General features: G+C 33.5%; 1 protein-coding gene across 3 annotated transcripts in view; it reads left to right on the top strand.

Annotated features, from left to right (window-relative positions):
- Window positions 1-15775, top strand: part of LOC128991126 (AP-1 complex subunit gamma-1) — a 51488-nt gene that overhangs the window by 7316 nt on the left and 28397 nt on the right. For 2 of the 3 annotated variants that reach the window (XM_054413894.1, XM_054413877.1), the window contains exons 2-5: window positions 8860-8921; window positions 13297-13480; window positions 14010-14156; window positions 15041-15279. In XM_054413894.1, coding sequence (XP_054269869.1) covers window positions 8860-8921; window positions 13297-13480; window positions 14010-14156; window positions 15041-15279 — 632 coding nt within the window. Of the gene's footprint in view, window positions 1-4806; window positions 4890-8859; window positions 8922-13296; window positions 13481-14009; window positions 14157-15040; window positions 15280-15775 lie in introns of those variants that run through there. The other variant, XM_054413884.1, reaches the window with a different exon arrangement.

Below are 15775 nucleotides of genomic sequence, written 5' to 3'. Positions count from 1 at the left end.
CACCATCCTAATTTACCTATAACTTAAACTAAGGGTGTTTGACAAGTTAGTCCTATTTTTGTTCTAGAAAACAAGTTGGATCACCTACTGTATAGTTTTGGTTACAATAAGTAAATTTATGCTACGCTGAGTTACATGTTAGGATTGACTGCCAGCTTTAAAAATCTGTTGCCTCATCATTTACTAAGTTAAGCTAGGCCTCGTTCAGGTTTAGGTCTATACGGCAGGCTTAAATTGGCACTAGGCCTATCTTAAGTTAGCTCTAAACTCATGAGGGGGTTTTATTTTATTTTAACTTAAAGTTAATTTTTTTATGTTATGACTATACTTGAATAGATACAACTTCCGTATCGGCGTGGTGGGGCGATCTGACGTTCGAGTAAGAGGGAGAACTGCCAGGTTGACTACCTGACCAATAAGAGCAAAGAGAGCCTGACGCGGTTTCCATAGCAACAGGCGCTGTTGCCATATCGCACTGCATCTCCACGCCCGCACGCACATGTGCAGTTCCTCCAGTGTTATGACAGTGACTACTTCGAGTACAGTATACTGTCCGCGAGAGTTTAGAAGTCCCCTAAGCTAGGAAAAATTTTTTGATGTTGGAATAGTCATCACATGTGTATTTCACAGTATATTTTGGGTTTACAACAGAAATGTCGTTTCCCACCAGAAGTCAGTAAATATATCAAAGAGTGTTCCAAACATAGGGAATCATTTATTTTGGAACAAATGTTTCTGTACCTCTACGCTGTTCTGTTTACAACACTTTCCTATCAGCAGATGTTCTCTAACTGTCAACAGATAACACAAAATTACAGCACAGCACACAGTGTAACGCTGCGTGCGTTGTTGTAAGCTGGCGCTGGTGCGCATATTCTGTGAGGAAGTTGCAATTGCAATTCCCGCTCACTGCGACTAACAACGCGGCAACACCGCAACGGCAGTCTCCCCACTGCTCGCTACCCCTCCACACCTCTCCGATACGGAAGTTGTATCTATTCAACTATAGGCCTATAATTTGTGGAATATAAATTAAATCTTACCATTAGTTATCCAGCCTTCCTTAAAAACTTTGGTTATTACACATAAAAGTTACTTAAGATCTAAAAAGTATTCTGCCACTGAGTTTATTCAATGTCTACTCAGTAAATAACTTAACTTAACACAGTCTCTGAAAAATCCTAGACCAATGGCTATTTAGGATTAGTAGGCCCTAAGTAACCTAAACTTGAAACACTGTACGGGTAAAATATTTGTCAATAGGCCTAGTTTATTAAAACCCGGACTAATCATAGTAAACCAAAGTAAAGGAACAAAACAAAATCAAATCTATTTTCACAAAACGTTCTAGTTAGGCCTACAGGTAACATTGTCAAATTATAATAAATACATTGTCGGTCAATCTTACTGTTCTCTGCAGTCTACTGTTATCAGATACGGTAAGTTAGCCTTTTTTCGATTAAAATTAACTTAAGTCAATGATAACTTGAAAATGTAATGTTATGTCCACTCAAAGAATTCCACAACAGTAATTTTCTTGTTATTTAATTAAGTTAGGGTTATCTTAAAACACACAATGCGATCCATGTTGTAGTTTGTTCCATGAAGGCCGATTCACAAACATCAGTTCCGTCACAGTTCACTTGACAGTATAAAAATTATTCTTTAATACATTTTCTTTCGTGCAGTCCCAACACATGTCCATCAGTTGCTCTGCCTGCGTCCATCAGTCAATTTAAGTTTTCTTCCCACTTTGGGATGGTTCGGACGCCTGAGGAACAAGTGAAAAGTGTGATATGTGCGTTTGTGGTTACCGGTAAACAATTGTTTTGTTATTTATAGGCCTACATTTTAAGTAGTGATTGTAACAATCAACAAGATGGACAGTAAAAATTGATAGAATAGGTGTGTTTAAATTAAAAATTCCTGACTTAACATCACTGTAAAAAACGGAAAGACGGAGACTGAAACCTTTAATGGACAGTTGACTGAGGCCCATCAGCCTCAGCGGATGCAACTGAGACTGGACTGATGTATGTGTGAATCAACCTTTAAGTGCCATTGCAAATGTTTCCTGTTCCCTAACAAATTTTCCAATTAATTTGAAACTATTAAGATGGTTTCGGTTAACCCAGGTTCCGGTTTTAGGGAATGCAGTAAAAAGGGTTTGATTCTATTAGTCTGTGTTATAATAATTGGTGTAGTTCCGATTTAAATAGACCTCTCACCAGGTAGCCACTTCAATAACTCAATTTAAAACAATCTTATTAAAATATTATCCACTCACTGAAAATAAAGATGATGATATACATTTTCTAAAATAAGTAATATAGGTACTTTTATTTCTTAAAGCTAGGGTTGTGCTTTCTTTTCCGTTAAAACTAAACTAATCTTCTCTAGCAGGCATGTCCTGGCAGGACTATTTAGGTACAAAACATGATTGCTAAACTGGTAATTCTTCAAAAATAGGCTTTAATCAAACACGAAGAGGTATTTTAGAGTAGGCCTATAGGCTAATTAGAATGATTTTCAAACATTTACAATTTTGTCCCTCAAATATATCTCGGCCTAATTTACTGCAGCGTAGAAATGCTGCGTAAGCTCCAATCTTTTTCTGTACCTAGGCCTTATTTTGAAAGTTGTTGCATGCTGTCAGTTTAAGTGTTTATTTGCTTGCTGTAGTGTTTGGTGTGCCCTTCTCAGCATATCCGTTGTGTTGATGTTTGTTTCAGTTTCCATTTGCTACCACTTTGTTGTTTTACCAAGAGGAGTCATGAATACTTCTGACCACGGGTCAGTATAATGTTTATCTAAACTCACTAACACTTGCCATAGTTAGACGTGCACTGTTAATAGGTATAGGCTAGGTTAAATACACAAAATGACGTAGAAAACAATTTAAGAAAATACATTTCATCTGAGTTCTGAGTATAAGATAACTCTCAATATTTCAATAGGAACCTACCTTACTTACATTTGTTTTAGAAAGGTAGGCCTACCCTACATTTTCCAAGAAGCATCCGTTGTGTTAAGTGTCTGTAGTAGAGGAACTTGAGCAGCTCGAGTATTATGATCTAGTAGCCTACTTAGTTTTTCAAAGAGTATATTATTTTTGCTAACATTATCATCGCTTTTGTCTTGTTACTTAAGTTACTTGGTTTAACTTAGTGATATTGAAATAATGTGGTGAACTTAAATGGATTTTGAAAATTGAGGAAAGTGCATTTTTAAACATTTCTTAGGCCTATGATAACTTTGACAGTAATAATCGTTTTTATTCATGTGGTAGCCTTCCGGAATTGGTAATCAATTATAACGTAACCTGTTAAAATGTATTTGACAAAATTTGACAACATTCAATGAATCAAATATTTTAACGTTTTTTGAAAATGACTAAAGTTGAAACTAGTAAACGGAAGTTCGACTGAGGAATTGTGGACGTCAAGATACGTAACCTGTAACAATATCTTTTTAGTAGGTCTAACTAATAGGCCTTGCCAAACTTAAACAAGTTACTTTAGGGCACAAATAAACAGTATCAGCAATCTGACACATACTTTCTCCCATTAGCTTGTCAACAACCTTTATCATGGGTGGGAGTTGATTTGATATAACAGGGAAAATCACAAAGTTGCAATAACTTTTTAACCATCATTTTTACAGTAATAGGGGATTGCATTATTTAATTTAGAATTATAAGGATTATAATATAGGTACCTACTAATTTTAAAATCAAAAGTTTTTGGAAAATCCGATTCTCTGTTATTTTATGGGAGTTACAACAACTATTGAAAAGTAATTTTAACAATGGGAGTTGTACCATTTTGTTTAGAATTTAAAAGACTATAACATACTAAACGTCTATCAAAATCGTTCTGGCCATTTTAGAGAAAATTTGAATTTTTGTTATCTTAAATGGTTTTTTAGGAAAATCCCCATTAAAAATTTAAATTACGATAAAGTGAAAAACGCATGGAGATATCATCTAGTACCTAAATATTTACCAAATTTCATCAAAATCGGACTTCAGGTGTAGTCTGTACCACACATTCAGACACACACACAGACAGACATCACTCCAAAAAACACTTTTTCTGGTTCAGGGGGACCTAAAACAAATATATCAACTCAAAACTCAAACTAAAAATTTTGGCGAAAACAGTAGGGACTTGCTCCTTAAGTATACTATACCCTACACTATGGTATAGGAGGAGAAAGTATATTTTCATTCTAGATTTTTAATAACTTATTTAAATCAAAAATATGTAAAATATTTTTGAAACATACCGCTTTAAGTCCTAACTGAGAAAATGTTATACTAGTAAATGGCCTTCAATTATTTCACTTTTGAATATATACTTGAGAACACATTTATAAATTAATAAAGCAAAGGATATTTGCTGAGTTTGCTGGTTTACGGAAACGGGGTGTTTAAATTTTTTCACCAACCTGTAAATTGTGAATCAAGAAAAAACTAATTAATTTATTTTATTTATTGCTGTGTACATTAGGTAGCCTACTACTTGATGGACTAACAGCATATTGTTAGTTCTCATAAAACCAAAACAGATAAAACTACATGCGATAAAAATCATAAAAAAACCTACTCTTTATCTAAACAATAAAAAGCGTTTATGTAACACTGATGAGTTCACCAATGTTTGGTGGTGTAGGTGGCTGTCATGAGTAAAATAAACAGCTGATAACAAAGCGTTATCACCTGTGTGTGAGTTGGCGAGTAGACCGCGACGTTAGCGTCCCTCGTGCTGTCATATTGTAGTGCTGCTAGAGTTTGTAGCCTGCAATTGTGAAGTGTTTTTGTACGTTTATGGTTAACTGAGCAACATGAGTGAACCAAAAGGAATGAGCATTGGGGAAAGAATAGACAGGTAAAGAAGGCATTGTTCAGTTTTGTTTGGTATAGTGACAAAGATGTTTAGGAGAAATTTGTAGTTAAATTAACAAAAGTGTTTTTTGTGGGATAGGGTTAAACTAAAGGTTTACAAGGTATTATCCTTTATAATTGGTTACTAAACCTTTATGTTAACGTGTTTACTGTTTGTATGCTACAACAAAAACAAACATAATTTGTTATGCAAACACTTGCCAGCTAGAACCATGCGGCCTTGACTTGTCTTACTATAAATATAGGAGTGTTGCGTAAAAAAAAAACATGAACAGCTCACATATTATATAACTTTGTTATTCCTGTAATGTTTAAGTAGCCTAATAAGTTAGTAGGTCAGGACTAATTAATAAAATGTTAAAATTAGTTTTTCTGATTGGTTTGGTCTTAAAATTTGGACAAAGTTGCCCACAAAATTAATATTGGAGAAAACTGAAAAAAGAATCGCACCAAAAAATAAAACTTGTCCATTTTATGAACATAGTATTTATTTTATGAGTAAAGATGGAATTTGTTCAACAGCAGGTAAAAAATTACGCACTTATCAGAACAAATTGATTAAAGAAAAAGTATATGTTTAATTATAGGTAAAAAATATACTTCTATCAAAATTTGAAATTGAATAGATTTTGATGTTCAAACAATATAAAAAGTTAACAGAAATATACTAATGACCATTGATCAATGTTAGTAGTATAGTTTTGATTGATCCATTGAATTGTTTTAAAGCTTTGATTGAGCAATGGGTGGGACAGCAATTGTGTTGTGTCCAACAATCACAATTGAAACGACCTGGTGTATTGTATATTGTGTATTGTGCGTGCGAGGTGTGTCCATCAATTACTAGTCCACCTATAACCTACCAACGTAAAAAATTCTGTAAAAAGAACAAAATGTTAGATTTCAAGTTCTTTTTGAAATAATAGAAAACTTGTAAAGTCATATTTCTTTAAATATCAAATTATAAATAGGCTACATAAGGCCAAAATTTGTAATTTAGTTTGTTGATTTAGTAGTCAATAGTAATAGGGAAAATAAATTAAAAGCATTGTTCGCTGCTTAAAATCATCAAAATAAGTGAAACTCCAGCGGCTTTGGAAAACGTAGTTAAAAAAGTTTATAGAAAAGGGAAATTTAGTTTTAAAATTTAGATTACTGCCAGAATTTGTTCTGTAAACTAATTCCCACAAGTATTTGCATACTTGTTAATTTGAGCTATGAGGATCTTACAAAAGGTTGGTTTTTATTGAACGCATAGAACCTAGACAATGAAACACAGTAAAATTACAAATTTGACAAATGCATAAATAAGCAATCTAAATGAATTAATTTTTCTTCTTAGGAATAATATTGGATACTACATAACAATTGCTCTTTATGAACAAATATATGTTGCGAGGTAATTATTTGTGATAGTGAGTTTACATGATCATAGTGGATGCATTTTCCATCACGATCAGTAAAAAACACAGTTTTTCTGAGGTTTTGGGATCTGGAATTTGACACCCTCCTGAGGTTTTGAAAGTATTTACCTACAACATTTCAAGGATAGGACCAATCCTATAAGCTCACCTGAGAAGAGGGTAAGATCCAGATCCCGAAATATCGTAAAAACTTTGTTCATCATACAAATTATTCCCGATTATTAGATAAATATGTGTTCCACACAACCATTCCAAATTTCAGCAAGATGAAAGAATGTTTATCATAGTTTACTACTTACACAGTAACGGACAGGTAGCCTAAATATAACCTACGTTAAAACGTTACAATAATTTGAATACACTGCTCTTCGGTTTTGAAAAATTATAACTATAAACTTTAGTTGTCCCAGATACATCTATGACGTTTTACTGTGAAGGTTACAATAATAGATACTTCCTTATAGGAAATTTCGCTGATACTTTCCTATCTAGGCGTAAGGAAATTTACTACAAGTAAAAATCTATTGAGGGGGAAGAATTAACCTATGTAATGTGTATTTTACTATTTTTTAACTTTAAACTAAATATTTACTAGTAAAGCTTGTTTGTACAATATACAATTAAAATATTTTAATAGCTAAACCCCAATAATTCTTTGGTGTTTAAATGTCTTGAATTTATGGTGAAGCTATGTAGTGCAAAGTAATTGCTTATTAAATCATTTTTAGTTAGGGCCTACAATCATTTTTGTCTGGGCAGATTTAAATCACAAGTTTAAAAATCAAGTTTATTACAACTCGTTGATCTTTTATTCATTCATGAATATGTAGGCCCTAAAATAAACTTTTCTGAATTGTTATCTGTTCAATATTTGTCCAATTTTGTTCTTACAATTCTAAGGTACCTATCTACTTTAAATCAATTGTTAATTTCATAATTAACGTTGTAGGATGTTTTATTGATTCCAAGTTTAAATTTCTTTACATTAGATAAAAAATATAAACTAAAACTTAGCAAATCATAACCACGAGATTGTCACTGTTTAGAAAAATGATTGTATGTAATTACTGTAGTCTCAGTCTGCACAGTGCACACATAGCCTAACCTAAGTTTTGGCTTGTGATCAATCAACTGTTACTAACCCTTTACCGTAATAAAAAAAAATATATGAAAATTTTTGGTCTATGACCTTTAACTTGGGTTTATAGGCTACAATTCAATTGTATTTAACAATAAGATTAAAACTACTTAATTTGATTGTTTAGTTTTAAACCAGCTCCCAAAACGTTCAGTTGCACCAAATAACAAAAACTTTGATACAATGGGATGAAAAGAATATTATTTTGAAATAACATGGAAAATAATAGTCTAGCTTAGGCTTACTTAAATAATATAATAGATACCAAAGAAAAAATAGCAAATAATTAAAGAAATAAGTTCAATAAGTTATTAAGCTGGTGTAGTTTAGTACCAGAAAAATTACTACCAATTGCAATCATGTGACGATGAAAATCATTGTTAATTATTTTACAATAAATTATGAATTTGAAAAGAAAAATGCCAGGAGTAAGTTAGTTTGAATTGTTCAATATATAACAATAAAAAAATTATAATTATTGGATTAGAGCAACTACTGATAATTTTGTCAGCAAATGTGTGTCAGAGATTTTGTTGTGCCAACTAATGCGCTGACTTATCACTCTCCATTTGCAATCATGCTGTTTTGCTTACTCATGCATTATCTACAGCATGCATACAGTGACCATTGGAAATGAAAATCACTGTTATAAGTAAAGTCGTGGATTAAGCATTTTAATGTTGATAAGTCTATGTGTGCATTGGTTTTGTACAGTATAGGAATAAAGAATGAATGTTTTTTTCTTATTGTTGTCTTTTTGACTTTTTCTGGAAACCCTGTATTTAATTACATTTAAGGAAAATAAGAAAATTGTGGCTAGTATAAACTGCCTAAGGGAAAATAATGTTTAAAATTCAGACATTTGGTTTGATTAAATTTTTATTCAAGCTTTCAAAACAGGATAGGCAAACCAAGAAAAAAATATGTCTTTCAAGAAAAATAGCCTTTTTTCAACAAGACAGCTTCTTAAAAAAAGAACAGATCATAACAAATACATATCCATTGTATTTTATTATTTTTCAGATAATTTTATATTTTGTTTCTTGAATTAGTTTGGAATCAAGCACTTCTTTGTAGCCATGACATTAATTCATAAAGCAATTTTTCACACCGGTAATATAAACTTGAATTTATGTTTGGGCTTCTGAAACTTAATATACTCTTCTTTTAACATATTTCTCCTCGTTTTAACACTATATTTTCATCGTAGAAGTGTGTTTCAACAATAACATATTTTAGTTAACCCCATAGACCATGAAAGTTTTATTAAATGTGGAATTCTTATATCTAATGAAATTATTTCTATGTTGTGTTTTAAAATACTCACGATCTAACAGTTTTACGCCATGTTTGCTACTAACCGCATTGTTTGATGCATGTGTTTTTTCCAGGTTTAACCCTGCTTTCAACATGGCCTCACTGAAACAAGTTGTCAATGATGTTGTCGAAAGAGGTAAGTGATGTTTTGCAGCTATAATTGTACGATAATTTGAAAAATGTGATTGTGTTCAAAACTAAAACTTTTTAAAGTAATTACTAGGGATGGACGGGATTGAATTTTTAGTACGGGACGGGAGGGGAAGGAATTTCTTGAGTAGGTAAATAAAATTGCAGTTACAAAAAAGAAAAAAAAAAATCAATTTTTACCCTTTGTGGTACTGATCTATACAACCAATAATGGGTAAGAGTTTACAGGTATAGAAAAAACGTTGTGACTAAATAATTTCATATCCGGTGTAATTTTACTGTAAAACATCAGTCTCATTATGAAATACCTTACGGAATTAAGAACGGTACATCCATCCAGGTATTGAAACAGACTATCACTCACTGCAGTTTAACCCTCCGAGTGTCACGTGTTTTGGCCTTAATGTCAGCCTATTTTTTGCTCATTTGCAAGGTTTTATTAAAACTGATCTGAGAAGCTTAAAAACAATGTTAATTATACTGTTCTATATACCATTTTGTTTGGAAAATCTTGGGCTTCAATATTATATATAAAACATAAGGAAGATTTTTAAAAAAAAATTTTTTTAGGTAAAAAAAAATGTATAATTTCGAAAATTTAAAAAAAAATAAGTGCGCTCAATGAAATTGTATAAATTATAGGCCTATAAATATTTGAAAATAGCCACTTTGTTCTAAATTTTATGAGGATTACAAATATATAATAATATAAGGAAGTAGATTTGCAAATAAATAAGTTATGGGCAAAAAACAGATTTCAGTACATAGCGTTTAGCTAAGAATGCATAGCCCAACCATAGCTAGGAATCTGGCTGATAATTTACATCAATATCACTACCTACTTCTTCAGGATCATCAACCAGCACTTCAAAACCACTTAAATCTTCTTATAATGCACCGTGTATATCACTACTTTTGATTTTTAACACTAAAACAATGATAAATGTAATAAAACACATCAGTCATCGGTCCGAGGGTAACCTAGCTGTTTACAAATACACGCACGTCAGCTCAGTCAGCTGTCTGCTACAATATTTTCGGAACTAAAATGAATAGTGCTTAGAGACAGACCTCTGGAGAAAGCTTAGAATATTACGGAAAGAACGATACCTAACTCAATCCAGTACAGTCCGATTCAGTTAGTCATAGAGCCTTCGCCGTAAACAGTGTTCGCGAGTCGCTGTAGCGACGCACGACATTATACAAAGTGCGTTACGCGTCGCTGCAGCGACGCATGACACTCGGAGGGTTAAAATACTGTGTAGATTTTTAAGGGCTGAATTGGTTATGAGTGGAAAAGCAGTTTAGCTTAATAAATCCTAAATTTTGACATGTATAGAGGAATATTGCTACCTAACACGATATGTTGACCTCTTGGTCACGGCGCGATTGTCGAAATGACTTGCGGTCACAACACCATTGCTGATGTGACTCGCAGTCACAACGCGATCTTCAAAATGACTCGCGGTCACAACACGATCGTCGAAATGACTCGCGGTCACAACACGAACGTCAAAATGACTCGCGGTCACGGCACGTTCGTCGAAATACCTTTGCCTCTTGCATTCGTGGAATTATCGTGGACATCTCTCGCAATAGCAGCGTCATCGTCACGCGCAAAGCGGCAAAATCGCTGACGATCGGATTAAATCCCGTCCTGAAAAATTCCCGAGTAAAATGTAATCTTGTCCCGAAAATCGAGAAAAGTTTTTCCCCAAAGATTTCCCGGAATTTCGGGACCTGTTCATCCCTAGGATTTACTCACTATGGTACAAAAAAGTTTGTATGTAGTACTAAATTCTTGATCTTCTGATGAAAACCAAGCCGAGTCAGTGTCTCAGCTTTTTCACTACAGTAATGCTAATTCATGACTATATGTGCAAAACGGCTGGTTTTGCAAATAGTGTAAAAATACTGACTTGTTGCACGGCTCTCAATAGAAGATCGAGAATAAGTTATGACACCAGCCGCGTAAGCCTATGAATGAAGATTTTACTAAGTAGGTTGGAATACAATGATAAAAAACTTTATGTCCATATTAAGAACATTTACGGTAAGTTGATGTCTATTAACACTTGTGTGAATTGAATAATTCTATTTTAAATCCCATTATTTTATTTAGGCTACTTAGACCATTACAATTAACAAAAATTGTCCTTTAGGTATCATGGCCAAAGAATAAAAGCGTACATTGTAAAATTAACACTAAAATAAGAGAGAGAAATTTGAATATATCACATGCATTCAATTGTTACCAGATTCAAAACCATAAAACCACAAACCATAAAAAATCTAAATAAACTTCAGGTTTTACAATATGATAAAAAGATAGTTTGCAGTACTCTTAAGAGTGCTTGGAGGCTAGCGGCCAACTAGAATAATTTTAAACAGCTGCTGAAGAGTTAATTATCATAGACAAAAATAGTATTTCAATCACCAAAGTGATCATAATGTAAATACCGGTATCTAGTATACTGTGGGATTAGAAATGTTGTTTGTTGTTTTGAATGTACCTATTTCCAACGGAGCCCATGGAAGCCAACGGCCATCTTGGATTTGCCCGTCATAAGAGCATTGTTAAATTTGTTATTTTCAAACAGCCGCTGAAGAGTTATTTCCACCCCAAAATATTTTTTAAAATACTAAAGTGATTGTAATTTAAATATCTAGTTTACTGTGAGATTTGAAATTTGCTTTGTAGTTTTTAAACTGTTTTATGAGTTGGAACGTCTAGGCTCCAAGGACTCTTAAATCCAAAGTCTATCGCAAGATCTACTATGTTTTTAGTATGTCCATTAAATCAGATATCACTATCACAACTTTTGAAATGTTGTACGGTATCACTTATTTGATTTTTGAACGATAATAGTTTAATATAACCCATTACTAACCAATTGTTATCAGATCAGATGGGTAGAATTCGTTATTGTGATATTTATAATCCTGATAAGTTAATCACAGTTTAGGGAAACAAGAAAATAAAATATTAAATTGGTTATCAACTGGTAGTAAACACAGCCATCAACTTGTAGTAAACAGAAACTACAACTTGGACAAATATTATGTATTGGGTTTGGATACATCTTACTATCCTCAATTTTTTCCAAGAACACAACTAATATAATTATATTAATTTGCAATCTTCTATACTCTTTCTAACATATTGTTCTTTTTGTCAGTTTAAATATAAAATTTGAATTGTAAAACTGTTGTCCAATATGATTATGCTCAATTACTAACGTCCAAACTATGTAATTTATTATTTTGAAAATTTAGTTCAGTGAAAACAGACTGAAAAGTGAAGTAACGAGATAATTTACTGCACAAGGGTAAGCATCTGTTAGTCATGTATTGACAATGAATCCCTGATAAGCAAATGGAAAATGGATTGTTTTGTAAATATCTTCGCAAAGTACTTGGGAAACAGCTTCCAGTTGCCACTGAAATTTAAGTTGTAAACCTTGTGGTTGGAGTTTCATTTTTAAAGAGGAATCATGTTTAAGCTTAAGTACACGAGTGACAAATGTAAGTTAATAATGAAGCTTTTCTGTAAAAGTACCCTAAGCAAATGTGTTTTTAGCAGTGAAATTTCATGAGATTTTTTACTTCATCTATCACAAAATATTATCTCAAGGTTTATTGCTATAAATCGATAAAATTTCTTTAAATACAATTTGTATCTATTGGGGTAAAGCCTATGAATTTTTTCTTAGGGTTAAAATTATTTGGAGCAAGGAGTAAAATTAGCCTTTCAGTTTCTCTGGAGTACTACAAGAATTATGTGTGTAGTCAGACAAAATATTTGTTAAATAATAACTCTTGGAACAATTCCACTTAAACATTTGTAAAAATGTTTTCAAATAACAACTTGAGTTTTTAGCTATTTGGTAGTACTGTACTGTATTGCAATTTGGTATTAATGTTATTTTAGAAATTTACCATCTCGCCTTTTAAGGACCAACTAGTATTTTTATAAACTAAGCCATCCATAAGAAGTACCGGGAGCAGTTTAATTACTGACTTAAGACCAGCTAATTTGTTTGCCGGGATCCCAATGCTCAATGATCCATAATAATTGAATAATTTCAGCTAGGTCAAGTACAGGGTTACAATATTAAATAATAAATATGGTCTAGATTAGGCTACCTCTATAGTGTAAGTAATAATTTTACTTAAAAACAATTATGTAACGTAACGATAAACATGCAAGTTTTAGGTTTGTTGAACCTTTATGTTTCTAAATTCTTCAGGTGGACTAAAATAAAGGCAGTGTTTTTTAGTATCATGAAACATGCTCGAGGTTATATTAGTACCTTTTGAATTCATGTAGAAAGTGTACTTAAGTAAAGGTGGTGTTGCAGTGCGCACGCCGACCCCGATGCGGCTGAGGGACCTGATAAGGCAGATCCGTGCGGCACGCACGGCTGCCGAGGAGCGAGCTGTGATCAACAAGGAATGTGCCTACATCCGCAGTACGTTCCGCGAGGAGGATAGTGTGTGGAGATGTCGCAACATCGCCAAACTGCTGTACATACACATGCTAGGGTGAGATTAATTTATTTCAGATAATCTTAGGTAGTAAATTCAAGAACGTGTTAAGATAGTCAAATTTTACTTTGTGCTGTTCTTTTCTTTGTCATTGTTTTTAACGAATTCCCCTATAGGGAAGTAGCTTTTATTGTAGGTGTCACGGTAAGACCTAGACTCGGGACCCATTTAATTTTTCAATTTATACTCAGCAGAAGTTGGCAGATCAAGAATTGAATTGGTCGTTACCAGCTGATAAGTTGGCGTTCAAAGCATTCCAATTTTATTTCTTTTCTCTCAATCTTTGAACACCCATAGGCCCATTACTTTACCACACTAATGCTGTGAAGTAACTAAGCGACTTGATAAAGTGAATCTTTTTGATTCTAAAAATTGAATTGAGAAGGCTTACGTGTGTGAAGTCTGTTACTGTGTGTGATTCAACATACTTTGAATTTGACTATTTAATGTTCATATTATTGGTCAGTGTTTGTAGTTAACAAGGTGTAAAACAATGCGACCACTTTATGTTTACAATGTGTTGTAGATACAAAGCCCACTTTGGCCAGTTGGAGTGTCTGAAGCTGATTGCGTCGCCGAGGTTCACAGACAAGAGGATTGGCTACCTCGGAGCCATGTTGTTGCTGGATGAGCGACAAGACGTGCATCTGCTCATCACAAACAGCTTGAAAAAGTAACTATACTCGTAACTGTCCATAGCTAAGTCAGGGCTCAAAGCGTTGTAAGGTTCCTCTTATATTATGTGCCGTCACGTATAGCGAACGTCACAAAATACTAACTTTAGGATATATATTCACTATTAAAAGTGATTTGTAGTTATTGTGAAGGGAGAATAAAATTAATTCGATGACAGGCCTGTATTCAAATAATACTTTCTGGCTGGAGCACCCCGCTAAAACGCAGACCAAACTTAACAGGACAAAATAATTTAATTAGCTTGATATAATAATACCAATAATTTAAAATCCTAAAATCTATATAGTAAATTAATTAACCCAAAAAATGTGTGAAATATTATATTGGCTATATGAATACGGTATGTAATAATTTGTCTGCATCATTATCATGCTTTAAAACTTAATAAACACATAATGGGGAGGGTTTTGCTGTGCTCATGTTGACAGAACTTTTGTGGTGTATCACTGAGTTTAAAACCTCCTATATAAACCAATGCACCAAGGGACCTTACGTTTTAACAGCCTGTAGATACGCTGTTGTGCATCCAGCCTGCTAAAACGGCGTGCGGCAGCCACCACATGATGTAAAAGCTCTCATTTAACTCAATGCACTTTTAGGGCTGCAGGTCACAGCAGCATGCGGCAAACCGCAGAGTTTAAATAAGAGGCCTAAGAGTCAGGCTGGATTTTCCTTTTCTGGATTTTTTTGTCTACACCAAAACGGAATTTTTTTCAACGAAGTCAACTTAGCCTTGAAGCCTTTATGTTTGAACCTGGTAAACCATTTTGGAAGATATATCCATAAACAAGCAACTTAAATTGAGATTCATTTTCATATTTTAAAAAGACACATTCCTAAATTTCTCTTCCCATGTTTCAGTGACCTCAACAGTTCCGTACAGTTTGTGGTCGGGCTTGCGTTGTGCACACTAGGCGCCATAGCTTCTCCTGAGATGTCGCGAGATTTAGCCGCCGAGGTGGAGCGCTTGATGAAGTCACCCAACGCTTACGTACGCAAGAAAGCTGCGTTGTGTGCGTACAGGATCATACTCAAGGTGCCGGAACTCATGGAAATATTTCTGCCTGCCACTCGGTCACTGTTGTCAGAGAAAAATCATGGTAAGTGGAAATCGTACAGAGAAACTACCTTTAAAAATATAGAATTACTCATTCATTTATTGTTAGCAACTCTTTTATTCTGATTGCTAATATTTAATTACATTACAACATCCAAGGATATTGTACGGTCAGTAACAAAATGAAATACTATCTATCAATATAAACCAATATCCATAATTAAACAATAAATTCTAAATTTCTGCTTAAAGTATAATCTTTGGCTTTTGATACAACTAGACATTTCATCCCCATGTTAAAGCTGTCGCCAGTTTTTCCGGTAAAAATCGTTGTAGTTGATGTGAGCCACCGATAGATTGTGCTGATCTAAATTACCAATAAGCTGACGAATACACAAACTTTTTTACAAAGTCTAACTGATGGAACGACTTATTGTTCCATGATCACAAGAACAGATTTTTTATTTGCTTTGCTGTACAGTGTAATTTATATGGTTTCATCATCGTCACTGGCCATTCAAAATTCTTCATCATTTCCT

This window comes from Macrosteles quadrilineatus, unplaced genomic scaffold (assembly GCF_028750875.1).
Source record: "Macrosteles quadrilineatus isolate MER2022 unplaced genomic scaffold, UCM_ALF_1.0 Scaffold_1__1_contigs__length_201487025, whole genome shotgun sequence".
In the NCBI taxonomy this organism is placed as follows: Eukaryota; Metazoa; Arthropoda; class Insecta; order Hemiptera; family Cicadellidae; genus Macrosteles; species Macrosteles quadrilineatus.
Note: the sequence above shows the minus strand (reverse complement) of the source record. Positions and strands in the feature narration are given on the sequence as shown.